Source organism: Tyto alba, unplaced genomic scaffold (genome assembly GCF_018691265.1).
Source record: "Tyto alba isolate M040663 unplaced genomic scaffold, T.alba_DEE_v4.0 Super-Scaffold_14, whole genome shotgun sequence".
Taxonomy (NCBI): Eukaryota; Metazoa; Chordata; class Aves; order Strigiformes; family Tytonidae; genus Tyto; species Tyto alba.
Genome location: NW_024881276.1, coordinates 51,203,245 through 51,226,641, shown reverse-complemented (window position 1 = coordinate 51,226,641; position 23,397 = coordinate 51,203,245). Strand labels below are relative to the sequence as shown.

General features: G+C 40.5%; 3 protein-coding genes across 16 annotated transcripts in view; 1 reads left to right on the top strand and 2 right to left on the bottom strand.

Annotated features, from left to right (window-relative positions):
* The window catches only part of SENP7 (SUMO specific peptidase 7), a 48,282-nt gene extending 33,275 nt beyond the window's left edge, over positions 1–15,007 (bottom strand). For 4 of the 6 annotated variants that reach the window (XM_042788696.1, XM_042788699.1, XM_042788700.1 and 1 more), the window contains exons 1-5: positions 14,856–15,007; positions 13,491–13,536; positions 12,887–12,949; positions 10,849–10,956; positions 8,878–8,972 (exon numbers count right to left, since the gene is read on the bottom strand). In XM_042788696.1, the coding sequence (XP_042644630.1) occupies positions 8,878–8,972; positions 10,849–10,956; positions 12,887–12,916 (233 nt within the window). In that variant the 5' untranslated portion in view covers positions 12,917–12,949; positions 13,491–13,536; positions 14,856–15,007. Of the gene's footprint in view, positions 1–8,877; positions 8,973–10,848; positions 10,957–12,886; positions 12,950–13,490; positions 13,537–14,808 lie in introns of all 6 variants that reach the window. The other 2 variants (XM_042788698.1, XM_042788697.1) reach the window with 2 other exon arrangements.
* Positions 15,008–15,292: 285 nt separating this feature from the next.
* LOC104356767 (putative protein FAM172B) lies at positions 15,293–20,279 on the top strand. 2 transcript variants are annotated; one of them, XM_033005132.2, is made up of 3 exons: positions 15,293–15,489; positions 16,787–16,857; positions 19,207–20,279. In XM_033005132.2, the coding sequence occupies exons 2-3, from the start codon at positions 16,828–16,830 to the stop codon at positions 20,266–20,268; spliced, it is 1,092 nt and encodes a 363-aa protein (XP_032861023.1). In that variant the 5' UTR covers positions 15,293–15,489; positions 16,787–16,827; the 3' UTR covers positions 20,269–20,279. The 2 variants fall into 2 exon arrangements, with proteins under 2 accessions (XP_032861023.1, XP_009968184.2); XM_009969882.3 differs by lacking the exon at positions 15,293–15,489 and having other exon boundaries at positions 16,503–16,857.
* TXNL4B (thioredoxin like 4B) lies at positions 19,822–23,346 on the bottom strand. 8 transcript variants are annotated; one of them, XM_033005136.2, is made up of 5 exons: positions 23,035–23,294; positions 22,720–22,885; positions 22,228–22,379; positions 21,617–21,796; positions 19,822–19,908 (listed from the first exon to the last, which is right to left on the bottom strand). In XM_033005136.2, the coding sequence occupies exons 2-4, from the start codon at positions 22,849–22,851 to the stop codon at positions 21,631–21,633; spliced, it is 450 nt and encodes a 149-aa protein (XP_032861027.1). In that variant the 5' UTR covers positions 22,852–22,885; positions 23,035–23,294; the 3' UTR covers positions 19,822–19,908; positions 21,617–21,630. The 8 variants fall into 8 exon arrangements, with proteins under 8 accessions (XP_032861027.1, XP_032861026.1, XP_032861025.1 ...); XM_033005135.2 differs by having other exon boundaries at positions 19,827–19,905; XM_033005134.2 differs by lacking the exon at positions 19,822–19,908 and having other exon boundaries at positions 20,481–21,796; positions 22,720–22,881; positions 23,244–23,346.
* Positions 23,347–23,397: the final 51 nt, after the last annotated feature.

The window sequence follows — 23,397 nt, the reverse complement described above, 5'->3', positions numbered from 1 at the left end:
TGCCGTACATATAATAATAAATTAGTAATTGGGTGCTGAGAGCTTCTTAGATCACACGAATTCAACAAAGCTTTTCAATGTGTTTACTGTATCTGCATCATACCTTATACCTTCAGTAGAATTAAGTTCACTTCCCTGACAATCTACAAAGTAGTTCTCTTTGGGAGAAGAGGAATCACAAATGCATCTCTTGATCAGGACAGCCTTTCATGGTTTCTTCTTCTGACATCAATGACTAATACATCCATATGTGATTCTGAAGAGGTAAACTTTCAGTGCACAAGCATGGAAATTTTGGTGCATCTTTTTATTGGAAAATGTTGGAAGTAGTGTCACTCTGGCCTTACAAAATAATCTGAAAGTATACACTTGAGCATTTTCAGGCTATGAAAACAAGTACTCATTGTGGCATCTTATAACCATGGATGTTACTAGTTCCCATATCACAAATCAGTTTATAATCTTGCTGAGGGAAAAAAAATAATCAAGAAGCTAGCACAATCTCCAAGTTCTGAAGCTCCAATTGATTTCTCATCAATTTCACTGAAGAAATCACATACAATTATGAATCATAAAGTTAGTAAAAACGCCGTATTGAAATTCTTTCAATATGTATCTATACATTGCTGATTCTGCTAGATTGGTATTGAAATCTTCACATGAAGAATTAATTCTGCAGCATGGCCAGTAATTTGGACAGTTTCCTTATAAGCTGATAAGCACTAAGTATCATAGACAATTTGTCAAGATTTACTTTATTTTCAAACAGATGAGAATTGGATTTGTTTTCCCAGGGCTGGTCCTAAGACAACACTGAAGTTCAGCCTCAGTTGTTGGTTTTAAAAGATTACTGAGGCAAGAATTGCTTTTTCTATTGCATAACAAACTAAACAATTCACATTATAGAGCGAGAATCCTTCTTTTATAACTACAGAAGACCTTTTAATAATCACACAGCTGTTACATGAATGCTACAGTGACATTTCTTAAGCAAATGACTGCTATTCCTCAGTGGGTTGACAACTGTGCAAGCATCTTTTAGGAAATTACAGCTGGCCCACTAACATGCTGCATTTAGTTCAACAGCATGGCTACATGGTCCCTAGTGGTAAACAAATACAGGCATGGCATGAAAAATAAAGAACATGTATGCTTGAACCTGAAAAAAAAAAAGAGATCTGGAGCTGCCATGCTAGTGAAATATGTTGAACTTAAAAAGACAGTAAGGTTCCTATGCACATCTTGTAGACCCTGAATATACACTATGAATGCTGGTCAATCCTGCAAGACCTCTGCATCACTGAATGCCATAACATGGATGCAATGAGCTGCTCTCTCTCAGAGCTCTGCTATGCATTTCCTAGACCAGCCGTCTCCAAACTTTTTTTGATCATACACCCCTATCAGTAAAAGTATTCTGAGCATGTACCTTCAACATGTTTGTTTAATTATAATTTATATAGATGTACTAATATTACACACATTATAAAACACCCAAATAGAAATGTAAAAAAGGATGCAATAAAGGTGAAATAAACATTTATTAATTGTACAAAAAATATTTCCTTCCTGCACCCCAATGGATTGTCTTGCACACACCACAGCTTGGAGACCACTATCTAGACAATGGGCAATAAACCTAAATGGTTCCCAATCAAAGCTAAGTAGCTTAAACTCAAGTGAAAGTTGTTTCTTCCACTCTCTGGGCCTCTCTTAGAAGTTTCCCAAAAAAATCTAAGTGGTACGGAAATAAAGTTTTCCCTCAAAAAAGAAAAAAAAAATGCTGAAGGATTAAAAAACCTAAACTCCTAAACTAAGATACTCTGATGCCAAGAATCTGGACAGACGAGAAAGTGTTGTATAAGGGACTGGTCCCAATTAGCTGTTGGAAAAACAATCCAGGGTTTCTGAAGTGAGAGACTGACTTTATGAAGGCAATGGGAAATCCTATGTAGAAAGACAGCCTCATTAGAAGACTGACCAAAACCACAGAAGTGCTCCAAAATATTTTAGGCAGTCAGGAAAAGGCAGGTATACATTTGTTCTTTTACCTAGACCTGTATATGCTCCATGACTACTAATGCAAAGAACTATTGTTTTTAAGAACCTGTTACAGAATCTGAGCATGTGCTTTGGCCACAGTAGACCTAAAAAAAGGTTTGTTCTACACTCCAAGGATCCAGATATTGGAGTTCCCTTTAAAGATATGCTTTAACTACTGAAAAGCTTGGAAAGTAAATACAGGTCATAAGGGATAGTTTAGTAACAGTAATGTCTTACATGGTGGAGCCCAACTGTAACAGCCTAGTGAGCATATATAAAGCCTGCAAAGTATTCTCTATTTAGCACAGGAAGCAGGAGACTTAATTTCTACCTAGATCTCCACTACATCAGAAGTTCTAGCTTTTTTCTGGGCTTCTCAAATGTTCAGAGTTGACACATTAACCATAGCTTAACATGTCAGAAGAGCTTACAGTGACCAGACTTTTACATCATTTGTTGTTTGTCCAACTGTAAGGCATATTAGGAATCAGGAATATCTAAGCAATATCTAAGGAAATAAAGAATACATACATTTAAGAAATGTGACAAAAATTCACAATTCAGCTAAACAAGAACCTACTAAGACTGTTAAAAAAATTTACAACTATTAAAGCAGTTAAAGGCAATTTCAAGGTAAAACTCATCAAATAACTTGAGCAAATTCATCTTATGAAACTAGACATTTACTCTTGTGCTTTAATCTCCTCCTTAAAGATAAGGAATACCCAAACTACTTTAGACGTCCAGCTAAAAAAGAAATGTAGTGGAAAGACATTTAATCTTTTGGGGTACGAGAAGAGATGAAGCAATGAAAGACTATGCCATATACTTCCCCTCTTCCTCTAACAGGACTTAAAATTACAAATCAAACCTTCAATTAGTGAAGTGGTATTTTTCCTCCAAATACAAAACAGTTGCAGAAGTGGGCCCTAGCAATATAAAGATGTGAATCAGAAATAGTTTCTCCTTAAAAAAATAAAAATGCTTTTAAATCATTACTGTAGAGCACCATGAGACAACATAAATGTGTTCTCTCTAGAGAACACTTCCGTTCTCCTGACTAGAATCATGCCGAGTGTAACAGCCTACTTCTCAGATCTAAATTCTTTCAGTTTCCTTGTTCCACCCTGTAGAAATGACAGATGCCTTTTTTTTTTCCCTTTCTATTTGTCAAACACAAGATACCATAATGAAATTTTACTGTTTAGCCTGAACTTGAAAGGTAGTCAGTTCAGTGGGAACATACATGGTCACAGAGTCTTTAATTGTATAATCAGGACTTGTAAAAATAATAGAAAATATTCCAACCTCTAGGGTCTTTAACAATATCATCATGACAGAGAAAGCCCACAGCAGGAGGTAGTCAGAAGCAGAACTTCTAGTGAAACTGGATTGCATTACTTATAGTTTGTTGGCCACCTTAGAAATTAAGGTTTGACATCCTTTGCTCACATACACATCAGGCTAGACCTTGACAGACTCCAAGCCACTTTGTAATTTGGTTTACTATTAGGTACAGAATTTGTAATGTTTCCCACTGCCTTGATTTAAATGGGGTTTATACATTTTAAGCAAGTATCTCAGCAAAAATGATCTTACAATTTAAAGCACGCACACACACACACACACACACCCCTGTACAACTAGCTTTGCACTGGAGATCTGTGCAAAGGAGAGAACCTTCAACAAACAAGGAAGAAAACAGTACACATTTGGCTATTCTTAAAGATGTCAGTGCCAAGTTAAGGCATTACTTCTTATGTGGCATCAGTTTTTGACTAAAGATCTTGATAGGACAACTGGTTATGACCTGATATTCAGAGCTGTACAGTGACAGAGCATTGGACAGCTGCCCGCTCCAAGGGAAAAATGGCATCTGGTGGCATTTCTTGAAAAATCATGTCATTAAGACTGGGCATAAAATAAATTCAGGAAAAACATCTACACATAAGCCCGACTGTACATCTGTAAACAATGGTTGGGACACAGATCCCTAAATTACCTGTTAAATTGTCCACGGTGAGCAAGTCATGTAAAAGACATTGCAAACGATAAAAATTAGTGTCAAGCAGAAAAAAAAGCAAGCAAAGTACACATTAAAAGCAAATCTCACCAGCAGACCCAGCAAGCAAACTGCACAACAGTAAGACTGGAGGCATCTTGGTAAAGGAAAACCAAAGGCAAATATTTTTGTTTCCAAAGCAAGCATCCAGTGTACCCCCTCCTGTCTACCTCCACAAAACAAAAAAGATACATATGCAAAGATAATGAAAATATACTTACACATATAAGGATGGAACAGACAAAAAAAATACATTATGAAAAATGCTGTTAGCTGCTCCTGGCAAGGCTCATATCACTTTTCACCGGCAAAAAAAGGATTATCCTATCTTAAAGTGCAGGGCCAAAAGCTATTAATTATTTACACCCCTTTGAGGAAAATGTTTGACCTCTATTTCACCCAATAATGAAAGCCGCTAGATCCAGTTCCTTTCTCAGTCATCGTATTTGTGTACATACCAATGTTGTGACCACTGGCTCAAATTTGTGCTAGAAAATGATCAAAATGAGACCTGGAAGCTACTGACTGCTTTTGGAGTACACCACCATCTTCATGCCTACATTTTTCTACCAGTAAACCCAAGATTTTTAAAATATTTTGACAGTGGGATGCCACATACCATGAGAGGGTCACCCCATCAGGTCCCATAAGAGCTGAGTATCTGTCCTGGGTTTACGGGATAAAGACATTGATAGACTTGAAGTGTATTCAGCTGTCTCAGCTTCTGCAGTACATTCAAGCTCAGTAAGTCCTCAGCCTTTTAGAGCCCCAGGGAATAACATGATGCACGACCATTAATGGGAAACTCTAAGTGACACATTCACTGACTACTCGCTGTTGAGAAGAAAGCCTGTCTGCCCTCCTCCTACTTCAAGATCCTGCCCTTTCACCAGCTGATTAGAAGTCCGTGTTTTAACAGCAAACATGAACACCCCTACTAATCTTCTTGATTTGCTGGGCCAGGAAGTTAGTGCTGCCAAAATGCACTTGTCAGGGCAAGGGGAACCAGTATGTAAATGGCTGCCACAGGGTCAGTACTTGATTCAGCTGTGAGATGTATTTCAATTAACATTTAAAATACTGAGCTAAAAGAATCACACACATGTTAAGTACTTCTCCCACCCTCCCCCTACAGAAAACTTAACAGACCAGGATGACAAGCTTCAATTTCAGAACAGTGTCCTATTTTCCATTTTTGTTTTTATTTCCCTCTTGGGAGAATGCAGGAGTAGTACAGAAGTAGATGCTTCTAAGCTCTATTTCCAGGTGGTGATAGCTACTCTTGCAATCATCTTATCTACTTCCTCTACAATACAAAAGTTTTGTAAGTGTAATACAAAACATTAACTGACCAATTACATAAAAACCATACCTAACTTTCTGCAATTACGCTAATAAATAGAACTATTTTTATCTCATGACAGTTCTAATCTGCTTTGGGACACAATTGCAGGACTGTGTGAGAGACCTCCAACAAGTAAGAAGGACTAGGGAACTAGTCTGCCCTGAGAACCCTGTCTGGGATCATGAACAAATCACCTGAGAGTGACCTTGAGCATGCCAGGAGCAGAGGTGTTCAAGTGAGAGCAGCTGTGGTTGCTGCTTCCAGACCCCATGGTCTCGCATCACAGCAGGACCAACAGAAGCAATCTACTACCAAACTTATTCAAACTTCAGTTAAAAACACAAGTGAAGTAGGGTTTGTGCTAATACATCCACTTTGTCCTTCCCAACTAAATTAGGTTACAATAAAAATGCTGAAGCAACATTTTAGATGAAACATGCCTCCCTAAACATTTGAGATGAACTCCTATCAGTAAAGACTGTTTTTAAAACATCAGGAGCTAACAGGAGTTTGGCATTAAGACTTATTTTCTGCATTTCAATGCAAATGAAAAATTCCTTATTGGGAAGAGGGAGCAGAGAAACTTTTGCATTAGAAAGATTCTCAGCATGTCACTTCATTCTTTCCTCTTCTGAGTTTTGTCAGTTCTTGGACTTTCACTCAACAAACACCATCTCTTCAGAACCTGTGTGCTCTTTCTAGTTACTACACAATGCAGTCAGTGTGTTGATTTTTACTTACTGAGAAACACCAAGTACCCAACTGGAATACTTAGAATAAGCTTTATTGTAGACAACAGATTTAAGTTTATTTTACAGAGAACTTCCAGCTAGTCTCTAGACAATGAAGAAGTGAAAACCACACGGGTTTAATATCTGAGTATTTCTGTCCCCTTACAGTCTAAATAATTTCACACTAATGTGCTGGCAAGAATTTTGGTAAAAATAATGGAACTTCTACAAATGGTACCTGAAAGCCCCTGACATATCAAAATTAACATATGTAACAGATCCAAAGGTAGCTTTTTTAAAAAAAAAAAAAAAAGCTCCTCAATGTTGAAAGGTCAGTTCAAAGTTTACTAAAAGACCTTTAGAGACTGGTATCTATCCTGGGTTTGAGTGAGTGGTGGGTTGGGTTTTTTTCGGTAGCAGGGGTGGGGGCTACAGTGGTGGCCCCTGGGAGAAGCTTCTCGAAGTTCCCCCAGCTCCAAGTTGGCTCCACCTCTGCACAAAGGCCAAGCCCATCAGCTGTGCCTTTGTGATAACATATTTAAGAAGGGACATGGTAGCATGAGTCAGACTGGTGAGGAGGAGTTGCAGCAGCTGTGTGAACACCAAGGTCAGTGGAGGAACGGAGGAAAAAGGAGGGGGGAGGTGTGCCGGAGCAGAGACCCCCCTGTATCCTGTGATGAGACAGCAGGGCGGCCCCCCCCGCCACCCATGAAGATCTACAGTGGAGCAGACACTGATTTATGGCCTGCGGTGGACCCCAGGGCCAACTAAAATGACTGTGCCCAAAGGAGGCCGGGATCCTGTGGGAAGAAGCAGCCCCCGCTGTTGTAGTTCAGTGCTGGGAGGATTGCAGCATGCGGGGGTGTCCCACGCCAGAGCAGCTCAGGAAGGGCTGCAGCCCGTGGGAGGGACTCAAGTCAGAGAAAGTCAGTGTCCCACACTGGAGTAGCGAGGGAAATACTGCAGTCCATGGGAAGGACTCAAGTCAGAGAAAGTTTGTGGAAAACTGTCACCTGTGAGAGGGGGACGAAGTGCCAGAAGTTCTCATCCTGCCTCCTTCCCCCAAAGATGGAAGAAGCAGCAGCACTGACTATACCCCCCATTCCCTGCCCCTGCCCCACTGATGGGAGGAGGTAGAGATATCAGGAGCGAAACTGAGCCCGAGGAAAAAGGGAGGGGTAGGGGAAGGTGTTCTCAAGATGTGGTAATGCTTCTCACTCTCCTACTCTGTCTGTGAAGCGTTGTTGTTGTTAATGTTTAAAATAAATGTATGTTCTTTTTTCTTCCCCTAACAAGTCTGCCTTTTGCCAGTGACCATAATGGGTGATTTGCCCCTCCCTGTCCCACCCTGAATCCCAACTCTGGCTTATTTTCTCCTTCTCATCTCTGGGGGGGAAGAAGAAGTAAGCAGCTGTGCGGTGCTCAGTTGCCCTCTGATCTCAGAGCACAACAATATCAGATATCAACCATTCCACAGTGTAATTAAAACTCAGGAAACTGCAATTAACATAGCTTTTAAATTCTGCTAGGTTGACCCTGTGAGCCACTCCCTCAGTTAAAGTTACTGAGGGAAACATTTTGAGGTAATTACATGTAAACTGACAGCTATGCCTCTGAGAAGATATGAAAAATAAATTCAGAATCTTTTATAAGTTCAGGTCTTTCCTGCAACAGTTTGAAGCATTCTGGATATAAAGGCCAGGCTAAACAACTATTCATAGGTGACAAAACCACCACATTCAGCAGTGTCAAAATCACCTGCTATCATTGAGCACTTTCATTACCTGTGCATTTTGTTTTTAACAGCCTCTCCTGACAAGAAATCACTTATGGTCAAGTTAACTTCCAGTCAAAAAAAGGGGCAGAGAATGCATACTCTTGTTTAGATTTGAATGACTTAGAATAACAGTTGCTTCATTAAGATAAATATCATGAATTTCATCATGAAGTGGTTATGTTTCCTAGCTGCTGTTAATGAATCTAATTCTACATTTTCATGTCTATTTAACAACCATGGCACTTACAGCTTCAAACTTTTCTTGGATAAGCAATTAGCTATCTGACATCTTCCCAGAAGATTATTTTAGATAATTTGCCATAATCTCAAAGACACCAAGATATTTGCTCCTGCCAACAGAGCATAAACAAGTGGCACATCAGAAGTCTTGTTTACTCACTTAGGTGTCTTGACTGTAACACAGAGGTGAAAAGTCTCATTTTTTTACTGTCTCCCCCTACTAATCATCATATTGCTTGGGTTTGGGGTTTTTTTGTTGTTTTGAAGAGTTGAGAAAGACAGGTTAATGACTGTGGACTACAGAGCAAAAAGTGACAAGCAAAAGAATCTGGGAAATTTGTTAAATATCTAACATATCTAGGGCTAGAATGATAATTTACACTTAAAGTAATGAACAGCTTTCAGGATTCCAAGCAGGTCAACAAGCAGTAATTCCCCTTGTAAGTGCTGCACTCCCATTCTGATGTCACAGCCTTGTGTAGTGTTAAAACAAAGAAAAAGTTACCCTTAGCATTAAATCACTGAAACATGATTCACTGAGGGTTGGCTACCTAACAGCTTGAAAACTATCTCTGCATGACACAAATAAGCTAAAGACCAGAAATACCAATCTTCAAGACAGATTACGGAACTCTGAATATGCAAACAAAGAACAACAAATTTTGAGATGACTTCTTACCCAATTAATTCTCCATCATTAGAGCTGAGTCTGTCACAGCCCTTTTGCCTTTTTCCTTTTGTGGAAGGCTCTCTGTTGTTGGCACTTAATTTCCACTGAAATAAAGCAAATAAAAATGGCAGGTTTCAACAGACATAAGTATGTCATAATGGATACTACACAAGAAGGGAACAATGCAACTGATCAAATAAAGCAGAGCTACAAAGAGCATAGACAACAATTTGGAAAGAGTTAATTTGCTTGATTTAAAGCACCCACATACCACCTGATCTTCAATGGAACTGTCTTCCTCCTAAAGAAATATGACCACACAGGACAATATAATTATTTCCCTATTTAAAAGGGGACTATCGCAAACAGACTTGAATATTAGGCCTGCTTTACATAATCACAAGTATGCAAAATAACCTCTACTTTCCTGAACTCCATGCATTTTACCCAAATTATATTCCACTCATACAAAATTATGAGAAGGAATAGGTATTTGAGGGTTTGGCACTTAGGTGTCAAAACCCACATCAAGACTTCATTTTTTCCAAATTCTCCTACCTTAACAGAATGAACTTCTATTTCCAAATTAAATAAATGAAGGTCCACCAAAACATACAGTTACTTCTGCGATTCCAGAAACCTAACTCCCTCTGCCATTACCTCTTCCTAATCTCTCCTCAATTTTTTTAATGTAAAAGATAAGCCAAATGGACATTTGAAAATTATGCCAGTCAGGCTGAAAGCAGACAGACTTATCTTCATTTCTGTTTAAGCATGGGGTGAAAGGACATCTGAAAAATTCATGCCCACATATATTTTACATAATTCAGTGAAATCTGAAAGGTGCATCCTAAAGCAATCTTTTCCCTACCAAAGAGGCTGACTAATGGAAAATACCTTCATCATTAAAACAGCTGGCAGCAAGAATTGCCTTGAAGGTGCTCTCCCCTCCTCCTGCCTTCAAACACCATCTAATTCACCTCATAGCACTGGTCTTCAGGCATGTTAGAGACCTATATGGCCAAATCACTGAAAGCTGCACAAAATTTTTCAAACATGAAGCAAACTCTGGCAACACTAAATACAACCAGGAAAGACCTCTCAATGGATATTTATTTTAATTACGATACCTCATGAGGAATCTTTTATTTTAAAGTAGAATATAAAGAATAGTCAGTGTTTAAAGCATACAAATCCCTCTATCATATGGAAAAGTCTGAAATAGATACAGGTAGGAAAAATAAGAAATGAAAAATTAGACCATATACACAAAATAACAAGGGGGGGAAGTTTTTGAAGATTTTTCAATTCACCCAGTGTAATCACTGTTTTTATAGAGGCAGAGAGAAAGACAGGAAGAATTCCATGCAAGTACTGTCTGGCTCTGCCTAAGAGGCTGCTGCTTGTAACCACCAGAGACATTACTTTGAACTTCAAAACCTGACTGTAACTGGATGCTCTTCTCATTTAAAATATTAACAGTATAGCATAGAACTATACAGTGAGTTTGTATTGCAGCATCCTCAAATGGCCAGGCCTTCTAAGAGACCTGGGTCACATCATCACCACTACTGTAAGTCAAAAAGATTCCGAACTTCCCTCACTAGGTTTTTACAACTCCTCTGTGCAGGAGCCTGTTTGTCCAGCCCCATGACTCTGAAAGCACCAAAACCAGCAACAAAAATCTCACTGCTGAGCTCAAGGAGTCAAGAGTAGCAAAATATATTTCCAAAACTTAGCATCTTAGAAAAACTTACTGAATTTGGAAAAGATTTATAAAAGCAAATATTTGCTTCCTTATGGGACAGAGATGATCAAGACAGTCGTTTATGATAAGTGTCATAGAAGTGCTCTTATGGTCTTTTGATCTTAATATTGACATCAGTTATTTCTGTATTATCACCTAAAATTCTGTCCATAGAGAAGAAACCCATATAACATTCTCCTACACACTTTACACTCCAAAGAACTTCTCTTTACCTCTTTTAAAGGGTAGTCCCAATGGTGGGAACCTGGGAGCCTTGCCAAACGGGACTGAACTTGAACATCCTCTGACTTGGTGTTTGTTTTCTTCTTTGGTATATGAAACTGAAAATAGATGATGTTACACACATGATAAAACTAAATTATCCACTGGAGCAGATATACCACCACGTACAAAGTTTTTTTAACTGTCAAGCAAAATAACACAGCTGCAAGGGAAGCACTGACCTGTGACTTTAATTTAAATGTGTTCTTCACTTATAACTTATCCTAAATCATGCATCATACCACATGAGGAGCTAGTTTTAAACACATGAACTGTCTGAAAAAGCTCTTCCTATTTCATTAACTTTACAACTTCAAACATGTGCCCAAAAGGTGAGAACCAATCTACTGGCCCTTACAGTTTTCTTAGTTCCCTCTGATTTATTTGCATTCAAGTTTAAACATCTCAGCTTAGAGAATAACAAAGAGAAAACAAAATCGCTGAATGTCACGATGAATGTCAAACCAGGTTTGCTCTCAAAAAAAAAAAATCAGGATAAAGAGCAATTATACCTTAGAACAGGATAATATTTTGGTATGACAATTTAGCATCAATACACCGTAACATACTCAAAATGGTTATCAGCTGTTGCCATTGTCAACATTTGCAAAAATGAAATCAGCGTTTTGAAAGTAATTATTGAAAGGTAAAGCAGTTAGTAATTCACAGAAATTGGCCAATTCAGAAAAAAATGTGTAGGAAATAACGTTCATTTATTGAAATGCACAACAAAAATGGTCAAATTAAATTCCTACCAGTTCATCAAGACAAGGGAAGAGGCTAACATTCCCTATCAGTTAATTAAACCGGTTAAAGTAATATCAACTGAAAGAAAAAGAGTGTAAGCCTTGCCATTTCTCCAGGTATCCTGAGAAGCAAAACCTTACATTCTAGTCTGGTTGTATTTGCAGTGTATCAGACAGGGAAAGCAACATTTACATCTTTCAGACAACTGAGTATCTCAGGAAAAAGCTGAAGCTACTCCACATGACAGCCACTATCAAGTGTATTATGAACTTAATTTTCAAGCCACCAGATACCTTTGTAACGTGAAATTACAAGCAAGGACTCTAGAACAGCAACATAAACAACTTAACACAGAAACTGTGTTCATTACCTCTGTAGGTAGTCCTTCACACAGATCATAATTGAAGCATACTGTACAATAATGAGATAATTCTTCAGTCTGAACTGCAAGTGCTCTTATTCCTTCTCTATGCTTCTTTGAAACAAAATTTTTTTTTTTAGTAATTACACCTGAATTTCTATACAGTACCTCAAACTGCTTTTGCTGATCAAGTGCTGTAGTAACTATACCTTTAATAACAAATCCCTCAAATTATAAAGGATGTGAACGTTACGCATAGGCACTAACTTCTAGTACAAGCACATCCCTTTTAATCAACATTTAAGTATTAAAGTAGACATTTTCTTATTCAAGAATATCTACAATTAGTTCATTCCATTTTTAATTTTTTCTTTTTTTTTTTTTTTTTTTTGTAGTGGCAAATTATATGTTTTATCAGTCTGAATGCATTCTTCCGATCTGCACCTTAATGGCTAGGTATAAATTTCTTACTTCAGAACTCTACCTGCTGCCTGACTAGTGGTTTCTGTTATGAGCTTCCTAAGAACATGTATTTATCTACAATTTTAACATGCATTTTAAGTTACAAAGGTTCCGATAACCTCTGTAATAGCACAGACACTGAGAACTGGTCACGTCAGACTAAAAAAAAAAAAAAAACAAAACAAAAACAAATGGATAAAAAGCACAAGATATGTTCATCTGCCAAGTTTCCACCTCACTGTACAGTATCTTCCCAACACTTGCGCTCATTAAGATGTTGGTTTGCAGTGCCCACAACTAACTTACAGAACAAGCACAAAGTCAAGAGGTAACCAACAGAGGTCTGTATGTACAGCACGTGCAACATATGCAGTTGTCTCAGCTTTTCCCTAATATGAAGTGACTAATTCAACACATACATGTGCATATGCATTTAGCAGACTCCTCATCTAAACCAGCAGTACTTTTCTGAAGGTTCTCACCTGTAGGAGCAAGGGTCAGAGAAAGTGTATAAACAAGGTGCCAGAAACAGCTTATTTCTAAAACATTAGACAGTCCAGGTGTTACCCGATCAAACTAGTTGCTGTGCCTACAATTTGTTTTCACCAGCGCTTCCACTGCTAGAAATAACTACTAACAGGGATATTTTAGAAAAAATAAACACTAGCATAAGCAGTTTCTGAACACATCTCTGCAGATAACTAAGTATTATGCAGTTATGCAGCTGCCTTCCTTACCTGAGCACTACTCAACATTTTAGATGTTAGCTTAAATCTTAAAATATCCTTGAAAATGTGCTGCTTATGAGAAATTGAATGTTAAGTCTATCATGTATTACTACATGCTCAAGAGCAGAAATTACTATTGACTGATACCAGAAGAAACTCTTTCTCAAGAAAGAATGCTCCAACAAAGTGAAAGCTGGACCACTAGAGAATGAATTTTGTTGTACAAATACATTAGAACACCCTAGGATACCCACAGCCCTCAAAGTAAATTGTTGCAAATTGTAGGAAGACTTACACTGACATGACTTGAAGATGATGTCATTCTTTCCGTACTTTCTCTACTGAAAAAAAATACAAAATAAGCTTAGCCATTTGTGTGCTACTTATTCAGAGGGAAGCAGGACCATAGCAATAGGTACTAAGCGAGAACAAGAAAATAACTTTTGAGCAAGCTAGCACAAAGAAACCTCATTCATCAAATGGTCTGGGTTGGAAAGGACCTTTTCAAGAGCACCTAGTCCAAACTCCCGGGCAGGGGCAGGAACACCTTTCACTAGATCAAGTTGCTCAAAGCCCCATCCAACCTGACCTAGAATACTTTCAATGGTGGAATGCCCACAACTTCTCTGGGCTACTTGTTCCAGTGTCTCACCACCCCCACCATAAAAAAGGTCTTCCTTATATCCAACCTGTATCCACCCTCTTTCAGTTTAAAACCATTTCCCCTTGTGCTGTCATTACAGGCCTTGGTAAAAAAGTCACTGACAGACACAACACAAGAGAGATATATGCTTGGGCAAGGCTCTGGATTGGCAGCACGAACAGAGCTGTTACTGAGATTTCCACTAGAATTTATCTTTAGTGAAGGCATTTACTGCTTAACTCCACCCACTAGCAAGTAAACAACTAATAAGCAACTCAAGCTTTTATTAAAAAGTGAAAAGGAGTCATAGAAAACATCTGTAACACTAGAGGAGCTCCAATAATAAATAAAATTCAAGGATTCCTGTTAACAGATAAACTTTTTCCTCAGGGGATGGACACAGCTTCAGAGCTTTGAGCATTTATAGGGGTTTAATGCTTTTTATAAATACTCTGACAACTCTGGTGTAAGACCTTCAAGCGTTACAACTAATCTGAAGTCTCTCAACAAGACCTTCAAGTCTGTGTAATTTCACTTAGCTCAGCGGTTTTTTAAGTTACAGCCTCAGTCCCCTGGTGGGAGGGGGGGGGGGGGGGGGGGGGGGGGGGGACACGGGGCAGTAACATCCAAGGACTATTAAAGTAAAACCAAACTCCTGCCTACCCCGACGCCCGCAAAGAGGACAAGCTGACAAACGGCGGCCTTCTGACAGCTCCGAGGGAAAACAGAGGCACCACCCGGGCTGCTGCCACCGCTTGAGCCCGCTTCCGCCAGGCCGGTGGCCGCCCCGCTCCCCCAATTCCCCGCGGGCCGGGCCGGGCCGGGCCGCCTCGCCCCCCCAGCTCCTCATCCAGCCACCGGCTTCTCCCACTACCCAAGGGACAAGCGCCCGCGGTCAGTAAATCCGCGCTCCCACACTCACAAGGCAGCCGCCACCCCCCGCGCCCGGCCGTTCACCGCCCTCCCCTACCGGCTTCGCCCGCTCGCGACAAACGCCACAGCCAGCGGCGGACTCACGGGGACGCGGCCAGCCCCCTTTATCTCAGCATCTCCCTCCCCTCCGGCGGCTAAAGGGCGCAAGACGAGCGGTAGCAACAACAGAAACCCCCCAGCTCCGCCGCCGCTGCTATTGTTGTTTATCCAGGCCCTGCCGCTGCCTGCGCAGCTTCCTCCCGTACTTCCGGTCAGGGCCGCCCCGCCCCGCCCCGTAACGGCTGTCACCGCCTCCCTATCCCCTCAGCCCCGCCGCCTGCCCTCCCGCTCCCCGGCCGCGATCCTGCCGGCCCCCCAAACCGGCCTCGTCCCCGGCCCCTCCTGCCCACCTCGCCCTCACAGCCGCGCCCCGCCGCAGCCTCTCTTCTTAAATTTCTCCCGGGTTTCGCCCAACACTGAGCACCCGCGGGGAAAAATGAGGCGGGGCAAACGATCGTGTCACAGGTGTGCTGCTGCGCACGCTTCCCTGCGCCTGGCAAACTGATGAGTAGTAACAAAACTAGGAGTGGTGTGAGCGCAGCGCAAGAGAGTTAAAGGAAGCACAGGCTAGCAAGCGTTAAGCAACCGGGAGAAGTCCTAAAACTTGCGGAAGGCGTCGAGGAAAGCTCGGTTATTTTTGAAGAGGCGGTACACAACCCAGCCGAAGCGGGTGTCCGTGGTACCGCCTTGCTAATCACGTTTCTCCCGTTAGACCTCAGCCCGCATGCCCGCCAGGTGCCGGCGGGCGGGTTAGCCCCGCACCCCCCGCGCCGCCGGGCGCCCTCATCCGCGGCCTGCGGCGCCCTCAAAAGCCCCGCGGCCTGCGGCGGCTGCTCCTGGAAATTCTCCCACAGCCGCGGCGAGACAGAGATTTGTTTGTTGGGTTTCTGTGCTTTGTTTTTCATTTATTTCCTTTTTTTTCTTCAGGGTAGCTTCAGAAAAGTAGGGTTTGGGCGTAACTTTCTGTTTTGTCCTCTTGGTAGTGCCTTTATATCAAGTAGTGGGAAGCTGTATAAAACTAGTTTTGATTCCTTCTTAGGTTCGTACTCAGGAGGTTTGACTTTAACTTATGGTCAGGTGTAAACTTCAAACGTGAGATGTTAGCTTGTAACTTGTGTGAGAAACAAGCCCACGTATATATAAAAAAAAGTTTTATTGGGGACAAAGTCAGTGGAGCAAAGAATACAGCGCTGGGCGCAATGGCGCGCGCTGGAGCCAAAAGGGGCTCCCTTTTGTTGTATAAATGGTTACATATTCATCTACTCTAATACATATGCATCACTACTTCTAAGGATAGGGAGGGAATATTACAATTAGTTCCGAGAAATCATTAACATATCCCCCCAACCCAAATTCCTCCCGTCGCGCTTGCGCAGTGCTCCCTGGTGGCCGTGGGCAGGGGTCTGCAGATGAAGGCTCGTAGTCTTCTTCACTGTGTTCGCTCGTTGACCCTTATTTCTGCGCAGACTCAGTCCTGTGGTCACGTACACCTTGTCCTTCAAGTCTGGGCTAATTTGTAGCTCTTTTGTCTTTATGGCTCAGTGGCTCCGGTTCCTCTCTTATCTCAAGAACAGGAGATAACAGAGAGGGCCCATCATGTTCTTTCCCATTCCATTGCAAAGGAGTTACCATCCTTTGATATGGACCATCTGGTGAGCATTCCAAAGGAAAAAGGGGGGGCTGTTGGGTTGGTGTTTCCTCTGATCAATCCCCCCTCTCTTCTCTTTTCCCACTAGTAAATTATTTTACTTTTCTTAAAATTTGTATCATCGTACTAATAACAGCTTCAGCCTAATTCAATAAAAGTAATTGTTTAATTACTTTTAGCGAAAGCAAAATTCTTCTATTATTTATCACACTTGGAACTATCTGAAAAGCCTTAGATGGCCTTAACTATCAGCAACTGATACACCTCAGAATAAGGCACAGGAAGTAACGAAACCTGAACTAAAATGGGTTTATTTTATTTCATGCAGAGAAGTTGTCTACCATCCCGGAGTGAAAAAGATTTACGTCTATGATGACAGATTTCACAGGAGAGCATAAGGTAATGTTGGGCTTTACTAGAATAGAGGAAACTGTTTGTAAATACAAAAATTCTAATAAAGAGTAATATTTTTACTGCAGTAGTGTTTCAAATAAGCCAACCGTTGCAAGAAATGCTAGCTGAATTTACAGCTGAAGAATCTTACAATCCAAACAGAAAAGTGGGAGGAGGGGAAAGAGGGATTTTTTTTCTCCCCAACAGTAATTTCTTAATATCAAAATAGCAAATATAAGGGCTGCCAGAATAAACACTCTTGAATAATGCATTTATATATATATATATATATATATATACAATGAAGCACAAGCAGCAGTCAACACTGATTTAGTGTGTACATTTTCCAAAAAGGAGTAAATGTATTATGCAGATATATCTAGAACAATCTGTAGCTGCAGCTTCTTAATTCTATAAATGGCATTACAATAAAACCAGTCCTCCAGACTAATAAGTACATTATTGTAAGGTGCTATTCAAGTGAACTCTTAAGTGATAACCTACTGTAAATTGCTTCGAAACTTTTCAGTTCCCACCTTGAAGGCAATTTTTGGAAGGGAGGTCGTACCTGTGCCTGATGTAATACAATTTTTTTTTGTTTCTGCTTCCTGCAATCTTCAGAAGCCTTTCTTAATGCTTTGTAAAGTAGATGTTTAAGTAGATGTTCAATATTACATACATAGGATTTAATTTGGAATCACATATCTTTGTTCTGTTTTGAAACTGAAAAAGCAATGTTGTTGGTAGTAGCTGAAGTGAGAGCATAGTAACTTACTGTTCATAGTATGCTGGGAAACTAGTCTTCAACCTTTTAGGGGTGAGGAGAGAAAGGGACTGAAAGAAGTGCTGCACAGCGTGCCACTCTGTAAGGAAACTGCATTTACCTATTCCTAATTGTCATGGAATGATTCCTCTGTGCTTACCTTTCTCCACAGACATCTTTCCTTAAACCATACCCGGTTTTCTCCCACTTCATTTTGTGGGGAAAACAATGTGAATATGGGTCATTTCCTCCCTATTAAATATGATCTCTCTTGTGTGAATTGCCCGTATTTCAGTAGTAAATGGACTGTCCTCCCGTCTCCTTTGTGTATTTCAAGCCTTCCTTCAGAATGAAAAAATCATAAATGAATACATTCGCTTGTAACTTCTTTATGCTGTTTCCATTCCAAGAAACTGGCAAGTCAGTAAATCGTTTTTCTATGATAGAATCTGATGGTTTTTTCCCTTTTCTATGTGTATGCTATTGTATGAGAAAAAAGAAGGTACCATTTCCTAGCCTACTCTCTGTTAATCAGAAGACAGGAATGACGCTGAGGAGATGACTTAACATCTCTGATTCAATAAGGATCGCTCAAAAGGAAAACGTATATGGTGTTTCTCTATTAAAAAGCAAAGAACTTTTTTTTGTTTTCTTCAATTTGGAAGTGTAAGAAATAATTTTCAATATGCTAAATGGCTTATTCAAGGAAACTTGCATTCCCTTAAGGAGATGGACTTCAACTCACGTCACTTCCATGAAAATTTTCAGATCATTTTGTGTCCTAGTAATTGGCTTTATCAGATGGTATAGTGAGTTTTAGCATAGCCAGAATGTAATTTACTGTGTTCTAAAAACCTCTGTTAGTTCAGCAAGAAAAACTTACAATAGCTTGGACCAATATATTTGCCAAATATAACTTCATGTTAACCATCTGCCAAAACAAAATTATTATGTTAAGATAATAAATTCATTTTTTAAATACTAGTAATTGTGGAAATTTAATGCTTGCAAATCTCTGCTTTTAGGACAAAATTCCTACAAAAGTAGGATTATAATCACACCAAAGGTTACCCCATGTTTACCATTCTACAGCCAGTGACAGTAGTAGATTGAATAGTTACTACGAAAATAGGTTACGATAAGCTTAATTTTTCAGTTGCATTGAGACCACTTCCTGGTATAATTCTCACCAGTTGATCAGTCATATGAGTTGAAAAATTATCTTAGCTGAAACTAGAGAACTCAATCTAATATAATGAAAATTTGCTGCGTGTACTTTATTTCATCCTGTCCCTGGATCACAGAGGTTAGCTTATTCTGTCATCCATTCCACAATTTTCATGTGGTAAATGTGTGCAAGGACGAACGAATGACTGGAGAGATTAGTATTAATGTACTGCTGTTGGAATTTAGTAACCGCAATCTGTGAGAGGCTTTACAAGCAGCCGGTTTGCTACAGACCACTGAGAGAGTCTGTATCAACAAGTATTTTCTTTGTCACTTTTAAATCTGAGTTCTAATACAACAGGCTTTATTTATGTAGGTGATGTGAAGGTCTATCCCTACACTGACATAGTCTTCTTACCTTGTAGTGGTTACAAATACAGCAAGAACTAAGCTTGAGGAAACTATTAGAGGGCTCAGAGTATCAAGAGGAACTGAAGTATGACTTCAATATAAAAGGGGAACTGAGGCATCTGGATACAAATGAGTCTTTTGTTTTCAATTATTACAAGAATGCACATGAGCAGAATCATAAACGCTATCAAGTTTTGGGACATTCGATTACCCAATATGTTTATGAGCTCCTGGAAAGAGTCTGCATGCTGCAGAAAGTTTATATTCCTACTGATGCTACAGAGGATGAACCACAAAGTTTCTTTTTCATGAGTGAGAATGCACTAACAAGTTCCTCTAACCTAATTGTCCTTCTTCAAGACAGTGGAGTTTTCCGTGCAGGACAGTGGGAGCAAAGGACGATTGTCAGCGTGGGCCTGGGGCATGGAACACAAATACCATTCATCAAAATGGCCCTTCAAAGCCACGGGGGAGTGATTGTACTGAATCCCAACGACAACTTTCTTGATTTGAAGACTGAAAAGGAGAGGTTAAGCTTTTCTACCTGGGAAGAACCACCGAATTCTACGCAGTCCGTCTGGTGGATCCCCAAGAGGGGCAGCAGCAGTCCTGAGGAGCATACCGTGTATGTATGGGATCATTTCATTTCAAAGAGCACAGCCAAGAACGTGGCCTTCATTGCCCATGGCTACGGTGGCCTGGTGTTTGTTGATCTGCTGGTGCAGAGAAAATGGGAGGTAATGAATAAAGTGTACTCTGTGGCATTCATCGACTCCCTGCACAACATACAGCACCAGACTAGAAACGATCCCCAAATACAAGAATGGATACAGAAGTACTGCTGTGAATGGGTATCAAGCAGCAAGCCTCTAAATAAACCTGTGGGTACTCTCATGAAAGTCAATTGTCCTACTGTCTCTGCTGGAACGGAAAAGTATGGTTTAGCACCCTCCTGCTGCTTATGTGCCATCTTTAAGTACCTGAAGAGCACACTGAAAGCCAAGACCACAACAGCCTTTAGGCGTTCACCTGTTAGAACCAGAAGCAGAACAAGTAGTAAGACAGGCAATAAATAAAGGTATATGGATTTGTTCTTGATAGTGGTCTCTTCCTTTCATAATTAGCTGTGAAAATTGGAGTTGCACAAAATAAAGATGTTAAGGTGTATCAAGTCTCACCTGTATCATTTTTTAAATACACATTCAGCAGTTATGGCTCTATAGTCAGACTAAACTACCAGAAAAATTCTCCCTTCTTATGCGCATAGCTTTAATTGAAAGGACAAATCTGGAACACAAAAAGCATGTAAAAAGATTTATTTCCTCCCCACTGTACACCATATAGTGTTTAAAATCTTTCAAGACCTGGAACATCTAACTTCCTCCGAGATGATGTTTACTTTTAAGTTGAATGATGCTTCAGGGAACTACATACTACCACGTTCCCTCCAGTCAGAGACGGTATGCCCCAAACATGATACAGTGAGCTAAAGCCATTTCCATTTTAAAGCTACCAAAGCCAGTGAGGTTACTGGGCATGAGCTGCTACAGAAATACAATATCCTAGCAACCTGTAACTACCAAACTGATGCAAAAAAATGACCTTGCTGTTTTCTCCCGGCTGTTTGATTTTAGACAGAGGTGGGAAAGAGACAGTTTTTAAATGTCCCTACTCAAGGTTTGCTATTTATATGAGCAGAAGGTCAAATAACCTTTAAAGCAAATGTAAACAAAATCATTATTCTGAATTTCCAGTGTAATCCTGTAGGAATTAAAAGTGCTCAGTGGCTGCAAGATTTTTAAAAGATGACAAAACATTGTCCTATACCTTGAGTTGCCGTATCAGTCAAAAGAAATTGTTGAACAGTAATACTGGGTACCAGAGAAAAGAGAACATCAGCTTCCCTTTTGTGTTTATATCCATTTCAGACATCTCTACTACTCTTTGAAAAAGCTTCCACCATGTTATCCCATAATGGGTGAAAGTATAAAAGTCCATTGGAAAGACACAGTCAGTGGAATGCTCCTGGGAGCATGCATAGCTTTTTAAATAAAGACACATTTACTGTTATTACATCTGAGTGAAAACGGTACTAAATAGACAATTAATAGAGTATAGAGTGCCTTAGTTCACTTAAGAAAGCTACACTGGAGGTGTCATCATTGAGGATGCATACAACCTGACTGTTTTGTAGGTGTTGGTCAGCATGCAACTCAAAGAACAGTCACTTGCATGAATTCTATGCGTGAACGTGCAGCTTTATTTACAAGAGAAGTATGAAGTGACAGAATGTCTGTCTTTGGAAGGAGACCAATATGATCCTTCAACATAAATTCTCAAACTGTCCCACGGCGTCAGAGGTGGCTAAAAATGCTTGAAGAGAAAACAGGATCTAGAACATAAGCCAGTTTTGTAATTCTTTACCTCAGGTCAGACTATTAAATTCCTTGGTAGAGAAGGTCGTATTTAGGAATGTTATTGGGGTCAATAGGACTTCTCACAATGAGCTTTCCACGCATTGCTCCACGGTAAATCACCTCAATCAGATCTATAAAGTCTTGCTTTGTTTTGAAGCTTCCTACAAATTTGGTATGATCTGGAGACCTAAATATAAGCATAAGATAAAGGCAGAATTGTAATGTTAAAGTGTTCAAAGCAAAACCACCTAAAGACAAGAGATGTATAATGACATTAGGGTTTCTGATCTAGTCATTCAGAAAGAATGAACCACACTGGTTATGTCACAAACAAGTCAGGAGTACGCTGTGACCTCCAGAGACCAAAAAGGTACAGTGTCATGTCAAGACTTTAACTGTACTATTTCTTCCAGAGTTAGTCATGTTTCACAGCTGACACCTACTTATTGCATCAGAGCGTATTTCAAAATTCTTCTTAATTTTGCATCCTTCTCACTCCCAACGCAAATGCTGGTAACCACATTATAGTTGTCAAATGTTACCTTCCCCAGACACAGTAACATGAAGAAGGACTGATAATTCTTACAGATATAGATAATGCCAGGTAGGATGACATACCCATAATCAACCTTCATGTGTTGTCCATTGAAGAAAAATACAGTAGATGGAATATAACTGATGTCAAAATACTGGGTGTACACTGGAACCTTGTTCACATCCACCAGGTAAATGACTGCCATTTTACTTAGGTCATGAGCTGTCTTTGCAAGCTGAAAAGAGTGAGAAAAGTGAGTGATAAATGGATTGAGGCACAAGTGGAAAAAGGGTGGCAAGCTTTATAAAGCCCATTTCTGAGGTTTTATCAGTTTAAGCAGAGCTAGAATATCATGTCTTATCTACTACAAGCACTTTGTACACCTGCTGCAATAACATAAACATGTGCTTAAATTTCAAACCACTTTATGACTAGAGTATTACTTAATTTTACATTTAATTGTCACCAAAATTTTCATGAGACAGCATATTAGCCAAAAGCAACATATGACATTCTCTCGTACGCAGCAGGTATACTAACAGAGTTCATTAAAAATATAAATAGATTGTTCTTACAATATCATCGAGCTGCAGACAAACAGCATCGCTATCTCTTCCGAACCGCAGAACCAAAACCTTCTCAGCCACGCTTTTTATTGCCTGATCCACCTCTCTCTTACAAGTCAGTTGGGGCAGCAGCAAACTCATCGTGACAGGGCACGGCTTAAACTAAAATCCCTGTCTGACAGAAAACAAAACAAAACAAAAAACAACAAGCCAACAAACAAAACTGAGTCAAAAGTAAGCGAAATTTCTTCATGCTATTACAAAAAAAAAAAAAAAAAAAAAGAGAGAGAAATCCCCGACCACCACACCGGGCTGACAACCCACCCCTCGGGCTCCAGCGTTCGCCTCACGCCCCAGCTCAGCATGGCGGCGGGCCCGGGCGCTACCTCACGCCCCAGCCGGGGTGGCGGCAGGGCCCCACCGGCAGCCCCCCCTCAGGTCCCGGGGGCTCCCGGCGAGGCCCCGGTGCAGACCGCCCCGCCCCGGGATCACCGTAACCTGCGGTGGGGGGAGAAGAAAGAGAAGGCCGGAACCTTCGCCGTACAGCCGCGGAACCCCAAGGACGGCCAACGAGCAGAGCGCCGCGCCCGGGGGCGCATGCGCAACTCCCTGCGCCGGGGGTGAGCTGGAGATGGCGGAGAGGCCGGCGATGGCGCCGGGCCGTCATTAGTAGTGGCCGCCACCCAA

Excerpts from the sequence above, each read along its gene's own strand:
- LOC104356767 (XM_033005132.2), top strand. The coding sequence starts at position 16,828 with ATGATGACAGATTTCACAGGAGAGCATAAG. Across the intron at positions 16,858-19,206 it reads ATTTCACAGGAGAGCATAAG|TGGTTACAAATACAGCAAGA; the intron begins GTAATGTTGGGC and ends CTTACCTTGTAG.
- TXNL4B (XM_033005134.2), bottom strand. The coding sequence starts at position 22,851 with ATGAGTTTGCTGCTGCCCCAACTGACTTGTAAGAGAGAGGTGGATCAG. Across the intron at positions 22,380-22,719 it reads GTCTGCAGCTCGATGATATT|CTTGCAAAGACAGCTCATGA; the intron begins GTAAGAACAATC and ends CACTCTTTTCAG. Across the intron at positions 21,797-22,227 it reads CACATGAAGGTTGATTATGG|GTCTCCAGATCATACCAAAT; the intron begins GTATGTCATCCT and ends GCTTATATTTAG.